This window comes from Halichoeres trimaculatus, unplaced genomic scaffold (assembly GCF_033239565.1).
Source record: "Halichoeres trimaculatus isolate MK-OKI-2021-1 unplaced genomic scaffold, fHalTri1.1 fHalTri1_scaffold_13, whole genome shotgun sequence".
Lineage (NCBI taxonomy): Eukaryota > Metazoa > Chordata > Actinopteri > Labriformes > Labridae > Halichoeres > Halichoeres trimaculatus.
Window position 1 is genome coordinate 26,505,984 of NW_027437191.1, and position 13,401 is coordinate 26,519,384.

Sequence of the window (13,401 nt, forward strand, 5' to 3'; positions counted from 1 at the left end):
ATAAAGGTTTAATTCTTTGTGCGTTTGTTTGATAAAATTTAGTTATTTCGTTATTTTAATCCTTATTTTACGAACAAGGAAGAAGCTTCTCGAGTCGAGATCCATACATGCAAATTTCAAACTAAATCCAAAATAAAAAGCTTTGGGAAAACTTCTACTTATGTTAGTTTCCATAGACATTAAGCTTAACTTTTGGATCAGATTTTTGGGTCGTATCTATCAGAAGTTAAAAAAAGAAAAAAAAAAACCTTTTTGGTTGGAAAATTCTTTGATTGCAGTTCTAAAAAAAAGTTATTTATAAAGCATATGCCTCTCTGATGATTAAAATTAAAACAGACATAAGGAGAAATTTAAGTAAAAGACAAGTCATGCAGCGAAAGCATTTGCTTTTATTTTGAAATGTCCGCCGGAAGAAGAAACATTCATCTGGTCTCACTTAACTCATCACTCTGACAGTTAGCATGTTAGCCTTCGGTCTTCAGATGTTTCTCAGTTAACCAACTCAAAGCTCAAAGTTCAGAGAGGTTTGAGTTGAAGTTTGTGACAATCTGACAGTCTGAGGATGTTTTCATCCGCCTGGAATTTTATCAAACGACACAAAAGGAAGTTTATTTTCAGCGGAGTTCTGATCGGAGGTAACTGTGTGTGTTAGCCCGCAGCTAGCCGCTCACTGCAGCAACATTCCAGACTTTAACTCACTTAATGTACTTTACTCACTTTTATCATCAACACTTGTGCTTTAAAGTAAAATTAAAAACTCGGTACGAATCATACAGCACATATTTCAACTTCTTCATATGTTTTATTTCCCTAGAACCCCTAGATATATATTTTTTACACTGCTGTGTTTTTTTATAACAGTTAATCTGGTGATAACATTGATTTAAGAAACCAGTGGATACACCTGATGCTACAGTAAAGTGTTGTGTTGGTGATATATTTATGTTTTAACCCACTAATAAGACTATTTACAGCTTGATTTATGTTTTGTTAATGTCTGGTACATTTTAATGTTGCTAGAAGTTTGATGTTATGTGCTTTAAAACAGATGCCGTTGAAGTTAGCGTTTGAACTGTTGCGTGGAACTATAATGGGTCCTGATTCTGAACCTCAAAACCTAGTTCTGGTCTGGGTATCTAAGACAGTCTTCAGACTTCACAAAGGTAGTAAGGTAGATTAAATCTGTTTGTGGGAATGCAAAAAAAAGTGATTTCACTGCAAGGGACTGCATCAGACCAGGTCCCTTTCTAAAACCAGAAAACCCAGACTTTCCAGATCTGGACTAAATCATTCTACTGAGAGGCTGCAGTATCTTTGAAACACACTTTCAGATTCAGGAAACCTTCATTCTTCTTCTTTTTTTTTTTTTTTAGATATAAGAAACAACTACTCCTTTGCTTTTCACCTCTGTAGGCTTTCTAGATGAATTCAGACCAGATTTAAGAAGATTTGGTCTTGTGTGGTTGGTCTAGAGATGGAAAAAGCAGTGAAATCATCCTTTTGTTGTCTGCAGACTCTCTGCGGAGTCCAGTTGTAGTGGTTCCTCCTGAATATGAAGCTGTAATAAGTAAGAGGCTAACCTCAGCATCTTTTTTAAACAGCAGCTGTGAAAGTTTGCTGTCAGCAGATGAACTCAGATAAGCTCCTTTAGTATGAGAAGGAGGGTTTATGTTGGATAAACTAAAGCACTGAGTAGTCAGTGATACAGGTCTGTGTCATGTGGCTCTACAAAAACGGCAATATTTCAACATATATACTTCTTATCCAGTGATTATTTGTAAAATGTTGTAAGAAGTAATGTTTGAACGGTCCCCTTCATGCCCTCTGTCCTTCTCTGTCAGTCGGTTTCTCACCTGTCTGTGGTCCTTCCCGTCTTTAGGAGTCTACTTCCTGGGTAAATATGCTCAGAAAAAGATCAGGGATATGCAGGAGAAGGAGGCAACGGAGTACATCGCTCAGGCCAGACGGCAGTTTCACTTTGAGAGCAACCAAAGAACCTGCAACATGACCGGTACGACACCAGTCAGGACTATGGTCTCTGAAAACCACTTTGAGTGCTACTTAAAGTCTCTCAGGATTTTATTCAAACAGGATCTGTGCTTCTTAATCCATTTCAGAAATGTCTTTAATGCTCTGATAGTTTGTTTCATGACTAAATGAAACGCTCTTCTGTATTTAACATCAGTATTTCATCTGTTTTTGTGTGTTTCAGTGCTGTCCATGCTCCCTCCTCTGAAAGAAGCAATCGTCAGTCAGCTCAACTCAGAGAGCCTCACCGCACTACTCAAGACCAAGTGAGTCCACAGTGACTTTTTGCTCTTAGATTAATATGTTATTTGTGCAGTTTATGACTGCCTGCCGCCATGTCGATAATGATGATGATGTTTTCTTTTCCACAGACCAGCCAACAAGCTTGAAATCTGGGAGGATCTAAAGATCATCAGTAAGTTGTCAGATGTATCCATCAGCTGTCAATGGCCCTGTAAAAGCTGCAGACCTGCTCTATTTTTCATCTTTAACACGTGAATGGATCTTGTTGTGTTGATCAGGTTTCACCAGGACCATCGTGGCCGTGTACAGCACCTGCATGCTGGTGGTTCTCCTCAGAGTCCAGCTGAACATCATCGGAGGATACCTGTACCTGGACAACTCTGTGGGCAAGAGCTCGACGGTGAGGAGTCTCAATCTACAGCCTCTGTTCGCTGATTTAGACTCAGAGATTGGAGCTTTCAGTAGAGTGTAAAAAGAGCTGAAGGTCTCAGCCTGAATTAAATGTTTTTGTTTTTCAGGCTCCTCTGGCGCCCCCTGATGTCCAGCAACAGTACCTCTCCAGCATCCAACACTTACTGGGAGACGGTAAGACAAACTGGAGCACACATTAAAACCTCTGATAGAGTCTCTGAGCCGTGCTGACTGGTCTGTGTGTCTGTGTCCGTCTCCAGGTCTGACAGAGTTAATGACCGTGGTGAAGAGAGCAGTGCAAAGCTCGCTGGGAAGGTGAATAGTTCATAATCTGATGATGTGGTGACCCTCTGCCTATGGAGGATGAATAAGAGAGTCTAGAGGTTAACCACGTTGTGTCTTTGTCACCAGCATGTCTCTGAAGCAGAGTCTGTCTCTGCTGGAGCTGGAGCAGCAGCTGAACTGGATCAGAGCCGTGGTGGAGGCCGGATCAGAGCGACCCCTGTCCTGGTACATGCTCGCTGACGACGAGAACGCCCTCGCCGATCAGGTGGCTCAATATGCTCTGACAGATCTGAGTGTTTCTGTCTTTGAGAGTCTGTCTGACCCCTCCCTCTGTTCTGGTCTTCAGGCCTGTGGGCTGACGGAAAACGACGCTGTGACCATCAGACTGCTAAACGAGACCAGGGACATGTTGGACAGGTAAATCTCTCACCTGTGTGTGTCTGTCTGTGTGTGTGTTTCTGTATCTTAAAGTGTGTGTGTGATTCCTCCAGCCCAGACTTCAGCACCGTCCTCAGCGTCTGTCTGAACCGAGGTTTCTCTCGTCTTCTTGACAACCTGGCCGAGTTCTTCCGCCCACCTCCTGGAGACTCTGCCCCAGAGTCTGCACCTGACAGGTCAGCTGATTAACTAACAAAACACTCACTTTTGTTATTGTTCTCTTTACTTTTATCAACTAGGAATGTGGTTTCAGTCTTCCAGAAACTCCTGAAACAAGATTGCATGAATCCTTCCTCAAGAAATTTGAGAAAGAATATTTATCATTGTGAAAGAAAACGTTGTTCATCCCTCACCTCTTTTCTCTGAGTGCCTTTATTTTGTTTTCAACAGATTTTCTATGACTTTCTAACAGAAAACAGCCATTGAACGTGCATGTGTGTATCTGTGTGTGTTTAGTCTGTCTGCAGTCAGCCTCCCACTGGCGAAGATCATCCCCATCATGAACGGTCAGATTAACACTATCTGCAGCGAGACGCCCAGTCACTTTGTTCAGGTGAGACCAGCAAAAATCTCACACCTGTTCACACCTGTTCACACCTGTTCACATTTCTTTAAACCTGTTCAAAGCTTTATCTCACAGGATCAGATCCTGAAAGTTTAAAGTCAAACTTCTTTGTGTAAGTTTCTGATTCTGGTGTCGACTTATTGTGCTCCATGACTGTTGTGTGCAGGATTATCACTCCGTACAGACACATTGTTTTTATTTCTAAGACTCAAAAAAACAAGACTTTCTGGTTCAGGGATTTTAAGATTAAATTAAATTTGATTTTAAAAGGCCTATAAATCTAACAATAGGGTATTTACAAAAGTATCATCCCAACAGTTATTTTTTCTTGTATTGAAACCATGATAGCTGAAGCTGATATTTCCGATTCTTCATCAGACTTTGGAGAAATCTTCACCAAATTTAAAACAATACAGTTTAAATTGTGTCAAATCGTTAAATCACTGACCCTCAAGCCCCTTTTTTTTTGTCTTTTAGGACCTGCTGATGAACGAACAGGTGAAAGAGTTCGCCGCCAATGTCTATGAAAGCTTTAGCACGCCGCAGGAGCTTCAGAAATGAATCATTTGATCATGGGGATAAAGAGGAGGAGGAGGAGAGGGATTATAACAGGAACAGTAACACCTCTGGATTATAATCTCCTCTTCTCTTCTCTGAGACTCTCTTCCTCTGGTTTGTGGAGACATCTTGCTCTGTGGAGGTGAAGAATCAGACCCTGACTGAACTCTGAGCGGGATGTCACAGAAGGAGAGACTCACTGTGTCACTGCTGCATCATGGGAGAAGTAGTTTACAGAGAGTGGATTTATACACCCTGAGAGGAGAAAACGCAGAGAGCAGAACTGAGACCAGAAGAGGATCCAGGTCAGTTTAAGGATCAGTTTCCTGTTTTCTATCAGCTGTGGTGAGTTTATATCTGTTCACTTTGAGACGGCTGAGAGTTTGTTTCTTTCTCTTCATCAAAGTTTGTCCCTCTTTTGATACTCTAAACATGGTGATGTCTTTCTTTTTTATTTTAGTGTTCGGTTTTTTATTTGAAGCTGTGGAAATTAAGAAGTAATAATTACAGACTAATGAGAGTGAGGAGCTGGTTAAATGTGCTGAAGAACAGCTTTTTCTTTTATTAACTGAGACCAAACTGATTCAGGACTTTAACCAAGACTAGAGGTAAATTCTCACCTGTCCTGTCTCACCTGGTGTTGGAAGAGTTTCTGTTTTCAGAGATCAGAGAAAAAAACAACACATGAACCAGAAACCAGAGATTTAAACTCAAAGTAACCTCGAATTTTAGATTCTAGATGACGGTTTGTACCAGTTTCTGATTTCCTCTGTATCCTGTAGTTTTTGTTTTGTCCACAAGGTGTCACTCTGTGTGCACAAATAGAGACTCCGCTTATTCAGACTGTAGCAGCACATCTGAAATTTCTCATCAAACACGGTTAAAGTTTTGTTGAATCATGTTGATCTTTTTCCTTCCGTTTAAAGTTTCTTTAGCTCGTTATGATCCATAAATTCTGTAAAGTCGAGCTGATTTTAGATTTATCTCAGCAGAAACATCAAACCCAGAGCACATGATAGAGAAACAGACCGCTCCTTTATTTAATTATCATTATTTTCTTGCTGTTTCATCCAGTGTGTGTTTATGTATGACGGTTGATTTGCTTCACTTTGGTTTCTGTAAAGGGAAAAACACCCTTCGAGGATGATGACTAATGATTATTTGTTTAACGTGAAGAATCGGGGGAAAGTGTGATGGGAAATGTTGGGTTCTGTCTCCAGACATCTGGTCCTGTTTTTGATCTGAGAAGAAGAAGGTTTAACTGTTTAACTGTTGATGTGAGGGCACGTGAGCTCCTCCTACATGTCTTCACACCGTCAGGTGAGAATGTAAAGCTGTAAATACTCACAGAAGTTATGTTTTTAGATCATGACGTCTGATATGGACGTTTTACTGAAGAGATAATAAACATAAAACCTGATTTCATAAACTTTCTGTTCAAGTTTCTGTTTCCCTCACTCTGAAAAACTACCACTGATTCTCTGGCACAGGGGGTATGTTTTGATTAGATGCTTCAGGCTGGCTGCAGTTCCATGTTTGGTCAACAGGGGGCAGCACAAACAGTTTCACTGGAGGATAAACTGAGATTAGAGCCCACTGATCCTGGAAAATAATCCACAGGCTGTGAGAATGAGTGAGTCACCATGCACCTGAGGATGAAGTCATCTTTAAATGACTGATTCATGAGCTTAGGGAAAATAAATAAGAAAATTTCAAAATAAAAGCACACCTGAGGGCAAATTCTCACAGACAAACCTGATGAAGTCTGCCTCTGTGTAAAAACTTTATTTATTCATGAACCATACTCCTGGGAGCTCAATCACATCACCTTTTAGAAAAATTACATAGAAATGTTTTCAAAACAAGTTTAACTCATGGAATCCTAAAAAGAGACACAAACGGCTGTGACTAACTCTGATTTCTCCTCTTAAAGGGCTAATTTTTACTGATTTCACTGCTAGAAATAGATTTCTGTTCAGGGGTGATAAATGTGTGTTTTTTTTATTTTCGTTACACTCGGCAGGTTTTGATTGTCTTTTTTGATTTTTGACAGCTAAGAGAGTTGTAAAATCACGTTTTTCTTCTAACTAGTCAAGGGGGAAAAAAAACTTTCCATATCTTCTTCTTAAAGCTACATTGATGAAGGTATATATTGCAAGCAAGTAAACACAATAATGATTCATATTTTCTGCATTTTAATCTTTTTTTATTTTATTTTCAAAAACAGGAAAACCTAAAATAAAAACTGTCTGAAAACCGGACTTGGTAAAGTCTAGAGATGGGTACCTTTCACATTTGAAACGATACGGCACCGAAGCCCGGACCTGGCAATTGGTATCGGTACTCAACAGTATTGTGTTTATGTGGTAAAAAATATCAATTTGTTTAATAATAAAATCTCAGTGATTTTCAATTTAACATGTTTCTTCTTCACTATATAACCTTGCAATGCTGTGTTCATGTCCAGCATGGAAAATCACCTACTCTTTCCACTCCCTCACAGTCACAGGGATGCATTTAGGTACCTGAACATGGTACCTTTTGCTTTTACATGAATTGATACCCGGTACTTTTGACAGAATGCGATAGTTACCTATAAAAGTACCTAATTCAGTACCCATCCCCAGTAAAGTGATGTTTAACCTTCATTTACTTTTTTGTCCCCATCCTTTAATAAACACTATTTATTCAGTTCAATCATGCATTTGGACTGTAACACACCATTCAAATGTAAACTCGGTGTGATTAAGAGAAGAGAATAACAAACATAAAGCATTTAGAAAGATCGAAAACACAAAAGATCAGCCAAGTCACCGCTCCCTCACTCATTATTTCACTCCTATAAAAACTGAAGACACATTTTAAAGCTTTTCTTCGTCTTAGTTTTGTGAACATTCACCATGCTTTTTCATTTACTTGTAGTTTTTATTTTTTCAAATTCACATTTTTATCTTAAGTGTGTTGATAATTTGAGTGAGTTTCCATCAGTTTTATGACTAATAATAGCCTTGATACCCCCCCCCCCCACACACACACACACACACACACAGATCGTTCTGTTGATGGTTAACAGTAATAGTGTGTGTGATGTCAGTATTTTTCCTCAGAGTTGAACTCTCGCTTCGTCAGCTGATGACTCCATGATTTCTTCCTGTACAGACTCAGAAACTGAGACACTCCTCAGCTGATGCTCTGATGCTGGACAGAGGAACTGTGTGGGATATTATGTTTTGTGTATTGTCTGTGTTGTGTGGAGAAAATCTTCTGGAGTCTAAAAATAGATCTGGACCCGTATAAACACGCTGGATCACGCAGAGTGGCAGAGTAGCAGAGTAGCAGCTTTGTTCCTTTCAAGGCTTTTATTGCTGAGTAATGGTGCGTGGTCGGGTTGTTTGTCAAACAGAGTCACGGTCATTGCTGGAGAAACAGGTCCAGAGATGAGTTTGCATCATGTGACCGCCTGTCACTGAGCCCTTTGTTCCTGATCTGAAGTCAAAGATTGTTTCTGACACTGATGGAAATCCCCTCCAATGCCCAAGGATGTTTGTGAGTTCAAAGTCAAAGTCCGCTCAAGTGTCAATCACAGCAAAAATCAGATCAAAATCTCAACTTTTCACTGCAAAGGCAGGAATCTAACAAGTGTTTGTGTCTTATTTTTATTAAAAACAGTCTCATTAGACTCAATCAGAGCCAAGAGAAGTCCAGAAAAATGTCTTATTTCAAGATATGTAAAGACAACAATGACACTGGAGTTGGTTGGAAAGAGTGAAAAAATTAGTTAATGAGGTAAAAAAAGTACTTATTCAGTTACTTGTTTTAGAGGGCATTTCTAGCCCTCCAATCAGAGCCTAAGACTCCCACTTTGGGAACCACCAACCAGTAGCTTTTACAGAATTTATCTTCGAGGCATTTGATTAGTCTCCTACTAAAATATTTAAAAAAAAAGAAAACTCATCCCATGTTTTTGTCTTATTTTCAGTAGAAAATGTCGTTTTGGACTTAATATGAGCCACGTTCACCTGACGAGTCCAGAAAAAAATGTCTTATTTCAAGTTATTTAAAGACAAAAATGAGGTCTGGATTGCTTGTAATAAGTTAAAAACAACTGCCAATGAAATATGAGAAAAGTTACTTGTGTTAAGACATTATTCTAGTTTCAAGCTTTTTTTTTCCTTGTTCCATTTGCCTTTTTTTTTTTTTTTTTTTGTTACTCGTTACAAGCAATTTAGACCTCATTTTGGTCTTCAAATAACTTGAAATGAGTCATTTTTTTCTGGACTGGTCTGGTGAATGTGGCTCATATTAAGTCTAAAAAGACATTTTCTACTGAAATAAGACAAAAACTTTTGATAAGATTTGTTATTTGCAGTGAACATCCAAAAAGACTTGAAATGTAATTTAATCAGATCATCTGAAAATAATTGTTCACTTCTAAGACATCTGTCATTTTTCAGTCTCCCTAATCACTATCCATCCACTTCCATCTGCCTATCAGAGGTCAGGATGTGGAGGCAAAGATCCAGATGTCCTTGACAATGTTTCCGAACTCCCCCTGGAAGATACCGAGGGGTTTCCAGACCAGAAGAGGTGCACTATCTATTCACTGAGCTCTGGGTCTGCTCTGAGGGATAGGGAGGCATCCTTGAAGCTGTCTTACCAAGAGTCCAAACAAGTTAAAATGACTGTTGGGATTAAACTCTCTGTTTTTGGACATCCGTAAGGTTTCCCTCCTTTTCCTGGAGCTTCCCCTACTTTCTTTTAAAAAATCTCCCCACCCACTCACATTTCATCCTATTAATGACGTACTGATTGGAGTGGGCGCTAAAACCAACAAAGACTCATTTTCTGGTCTCAAGCAGAAAAAAACACAGTTTTATCCCTGAGCGAAGGATTAGACTCTGGTAAATTTGGGCCTGAAACCTGTGTGTGAATAAGGAATCTCTGATCCGTCAGAGGTGAAATAACTCATCCAGAAATCCCCTTCACATCGACTGCGTGCTGTGGGTCACACATGGGAGTTACAGAGTTACAGCAGAGCTCACAGCTCATAGAACAGTAAATAACACGTTTACACAACACACACACACAGCGTCTGTAACCATGAGCCTCAACAGGTAACTGAAGCAACCACAGCCAGGTGTTTGTTTGGTGTCGACACACAGGACAGGACACAGAAACCCTTCTCTGTCCCTAATCCGTTAGTTTCCAGGGTGAACAACAAACCTAACACGACCAGGTAACCCCATCTGATGCTGCTTCAGGAGAGGAGCAGCAAGATCACAGCATCAGTCAGTCAAACAGGGCCTGAAGTGAAACCTGCTGAGTGACTTGGGGACTCCGTGACTTCGATCATGTGATGAGTGAGCTGGCATCTTTACCTTATCACAGCAGCCTTGGTCTGAAACTTCCCCTAAGAGTGAGTTTTCCCACTGAAGGGGAAGATCTGTGAAATCATGACAGGTGTGTCATTGTTCCAAAACATTTTATTTTAGTAACACAGAGTGAGTCAGCAGGATCCAGTTCCAGGTTCAGGGTGTACCAGAACAGACAGGTCAATTTGAGTTCATCACCAGGAAACAAACAGGTTAGAGAACAAATATCAGGATTATTTAAACCAGAACTTAGCTTGAAGCTATTACTTTAAATACTTAAATTACACCTACAGTGAATTCCTTTTATAGTAGAAGTTATTTTATCTTTCTTTATTCCTGTTAATAAAGTGAGATACCATTCAATATGGTACAATACATAAAAACACTGTATGTCAGAAAACAACACAGGACAGTGATTTGAGTGAGCGCAAAAGTTCCCAAAGTGTGGGTCCTGATCTCCTGGGAAGTCATGAGATGCCAAAAGAAAAAAAGTATTTATAATAATATATAATATATAATATAATAATAATATTTCATCCATTATTGTAAAAATTTGATATAAAATCAATCAATCATGATGCTAACAGAAGTTAACAGTTTGAGCCACATTATTTATGGCTATGACGCAAACAGAAGCTAACAGTTTAGCCACATTTTTTATGAATATAAAGCTAACAAAGGCTAACAGTTTAAGCCACATTGTTTATGACTAGGATACAAAGTAGCTTAAGTTTGAATCACACTGTGACTATGTTGCTTACAGAAGCTAACAGCTTTAGTCACATTGTTAATGACTATGAAGCTAACAAGCTAGCAGTTTGAGCCACATTGTTTATGACTATAATACAAACAGAAGCTAACAGTTTAGCCATATTGTTCATGACTTTGAAGCTAACAAGGGCTAAAGTTGAGTCACGTTGTTATGATTATGGTTCAAACAGAAGCTAACAGTACATTAGTTATTAATATCAAGCTAACAAAGGTTAACAGTTTGAGCCACATTGTTAATGACTACGATACAAAGTAGCTAAAGTTAAAATCACACTGTGACTATGTTGTTTACAAGAGCTAACAGTTTGGGACACACTGTTAATGGCTATGAAGCTAACAAGAGCAAACAGATTGAGCCACATTGTTGACTACGTTACAAACAGAAGCTAACCGTTTTAGTCACATTAAAAATGACTATAAAGCTAACAAGGGCTAACAATTTGAGTCACAATTATTTATGACAATAATAGAAACAGAAGCTAAGAGTTTAGCCACATTGTGTGCGAATATGAAGCTAGCAAGGGCTAACAGTTTGAGCCACTTTGTTTATGCCTAGGATAAAAAGTTGCTAAATTTTGAATCATACTGTTACTATGTTGCTTACAGAAGCTAACAGTTTTAGCCAAACAAATAGTCATCGAGAGGTTTGGACCAATTAGGATCAAGAATTTAACACCTGGATATCAGGTTCAAATTTCTACAGCTAGCTTAATGCTACCACAGTCTTTTACAAATCTAGACAAAAACACAAAACAAAAACAAACCCTGCACCCAGTCAGCTAAGACTTAATATCAGCTGATCGGGTACAGTTGGGATCAGGTGTGAGTTTTTATCTGACTCCATCTTTCAGTGTTTGAAGCCGTTGGTGACTCACATCAGTGAATCATAAACTCTGAGATCATCCTTCCCTCTTCCATATTCACTTTCTCTGCTCTCACTTCTTCTCTCCATCCTCTGCATCTCTCTTCTTCACTTACTGTAACTGTAGTAAGGGCACGTTCAGGCCCTGCGTGTGTGTGCCTGCTAGTGTGTGTATCCATTATTGATTGGCTCTAAACCCCACCAGACACTAATCTGTGAGCTGCACTCTGATTGGCTGTGAGTTGTCAGGCCTCATTACCTGATAACCCAGCTCTGCTCTGATTGGCTGCTCTCAGACAGCTCGTTAGGAATTCATGATGATGTAGGCTGAGGTCACACTGCCGATCCAGGGGGTGATGTCATCATCTCACCTGAGCACTGTGATTGGTCCAGAGTGACCCACAGACCCACAGATAGATAGATAGATAGATAGATAGATAGATAGATAGATAGATAGATAGATAGATAGATAGATAGATAGATAGATAGATAGATAGATAGAAGGCAGGAAGGAAGGAAGGAAGGAAGGAAGGAAGGAAGGAAGGATTCCTCCAACATTTTAATGTTTTTAATATGTATTTAAGATGAGATAATCCTTTATCAGTCCCACAGCGTGGAACTTTCCAGAGTTAAGTTTGTAAGAGCTGACTTTATCTGATCTAGTAAAACATTGTTTTCATCATTTAGAGAACAGATGTCTTTAATCTGACTGGTTCACTCTGACCTACAGGACCTCAGCCTCAGTATGTCACAGATGTTTGGGATTGGCAATGAGAGGTAAAGTGATCCTAAGCTCTCAGAGTGACTTTACATGAAGTGAGCTCAGATTTCATCAGATCCAACAACAATAACAACAAACGTGCTGTAGCACCATGACTCAGCTGGAATGATTCATACTTACATAAAGTTAACTCAGACACAGCCATGATGTGATGAAACACCTTTATAGAAGCTGTAAACATGCTCACATGACTGGGTCTGAGGCCTGATGTCTGCTGGTTCTGAGCCCTGAGAGCTACTGGGTCTGAGACCTGTTGGCTGCTGGATCTGGGGCCTGAGATCTGCAAGGTCATCCTACCTGAGATTGAGAGAGAACAAGGAAGAGGAAAGTAAACAAACATAGTGTGAAGTGCTGGGAAAGGTTCGTGCTGAGTCATCATTAACAGAGCAAAACACAGGTTTTCAAGGGAAATTCACACAGTGTACGAGCACATGTGTGTGTGAGAGAGTGTGTGTGTGTGTGTGTGTGTGTGTGTGTGTGTGTGTGTGTGTGTGTGTGTGTGTGTGTGTGTTTATGATCTGATATCACAGCTGGAACCAGGAAGCAGGCTTACTTCTGCTGAACTAATGGATGTTGAACAGGAGCCATCAGTGTTTGGGATTTCTTTGTTATAACACTCTCAGCTGCTGTCACTGTGATGTAAACATGAGTTTAAAGGCGTATTACAAATGTTTTAAAAGAGGGGGTGTGTCCTAACCAGGTGAGGCCAATTCAGGATGAATATTCTTCATCAAATCAGATTCTGTGTTTACACCAAACATTAAACTGTCATACAGGTGTTAGCTGCCTGCGTTTGTGTGCTCTTACTTTGAAAGGTAACACAACAGACTGTTGAGATTTTAACCTTTAAAGGGAAACTACTGCCCATTAATATATCTTAAACATGATGTAAAGCTTTTATTAAGACTGTTGGGTATCCCCTCTTTAAATAGATCCTCTTATCGTACAGTATTTAATCAGTACTCAGTTCTTTTTTTTCCTCCTGAATGATGACTGAGTGAATAAGAAGTATAAATACTGTACTCTTCTGTGAGTACTGTACAGGAGCTAATGTTAGCCGCTGACCCAGAAATGTCTCCAATGACTA

General features: G+C 39.6%; 1 protein-coding gene across 1 annotated transcript; it reads left to right on the plus strand.

The window, feature by feature from the left end:
* Window positions 1-407: 407 nt before the first annotated feature.
* On the plus strand, window positions 408-5,955 carry pex3 (peroxisomal biogenesis factor 3). Its single transcript, XM_074684564.1, has 12 exons — window positions 408-635; window positions 1,880-2,011; window positions 2,213-2,294; window positions 2,400-2,443; window positions 2,550-2,671; window positions 2,790-2,856; window positions 2,943-2,997; window positions 3,094-3,232; window positions 3,314-3,384; window positions 3,459-3,581; window positions 3,862-3,958; window positions 4,448-5,955. The coding sequence occupies exons 1-12, from the start codon at window positions 563-565 to the stop codon at window positions 4,529-4,531; spliced, it is 1,089 nt and encodes a 362-aa protein (XP_074540665.1). The 5' UTR covers window positions 408-562; the 3' UTR covers window positions 4,532-5,955.
* The last annotated feature ends 7,446 nt before the right edge of the window (window positions 5,956-13,401 follow it).

Coding starts and splice junctions, on each gene's coding strand:
- pex3 (XM_074684564.1), top strand. CDS start 563: ATGTTTTCATCCGCCTGGAATTTTATCAAACGACACAAAAGGAAGTTT. Junction 2,857..2,942: donor CCAACACTTACTGGGAGACG/GTAAGACAAACT, acceptor GTCCGTCTCCAG/GTCTGACAGAGTTAATGACC. Junction 3,582..3,861: donor CCAGAGTCTGCACCTGACAG/GTCAGCTGATTA, acceptor GTGTGTGTTTAG/TCTGTCTGCAGTCAGCCTCC.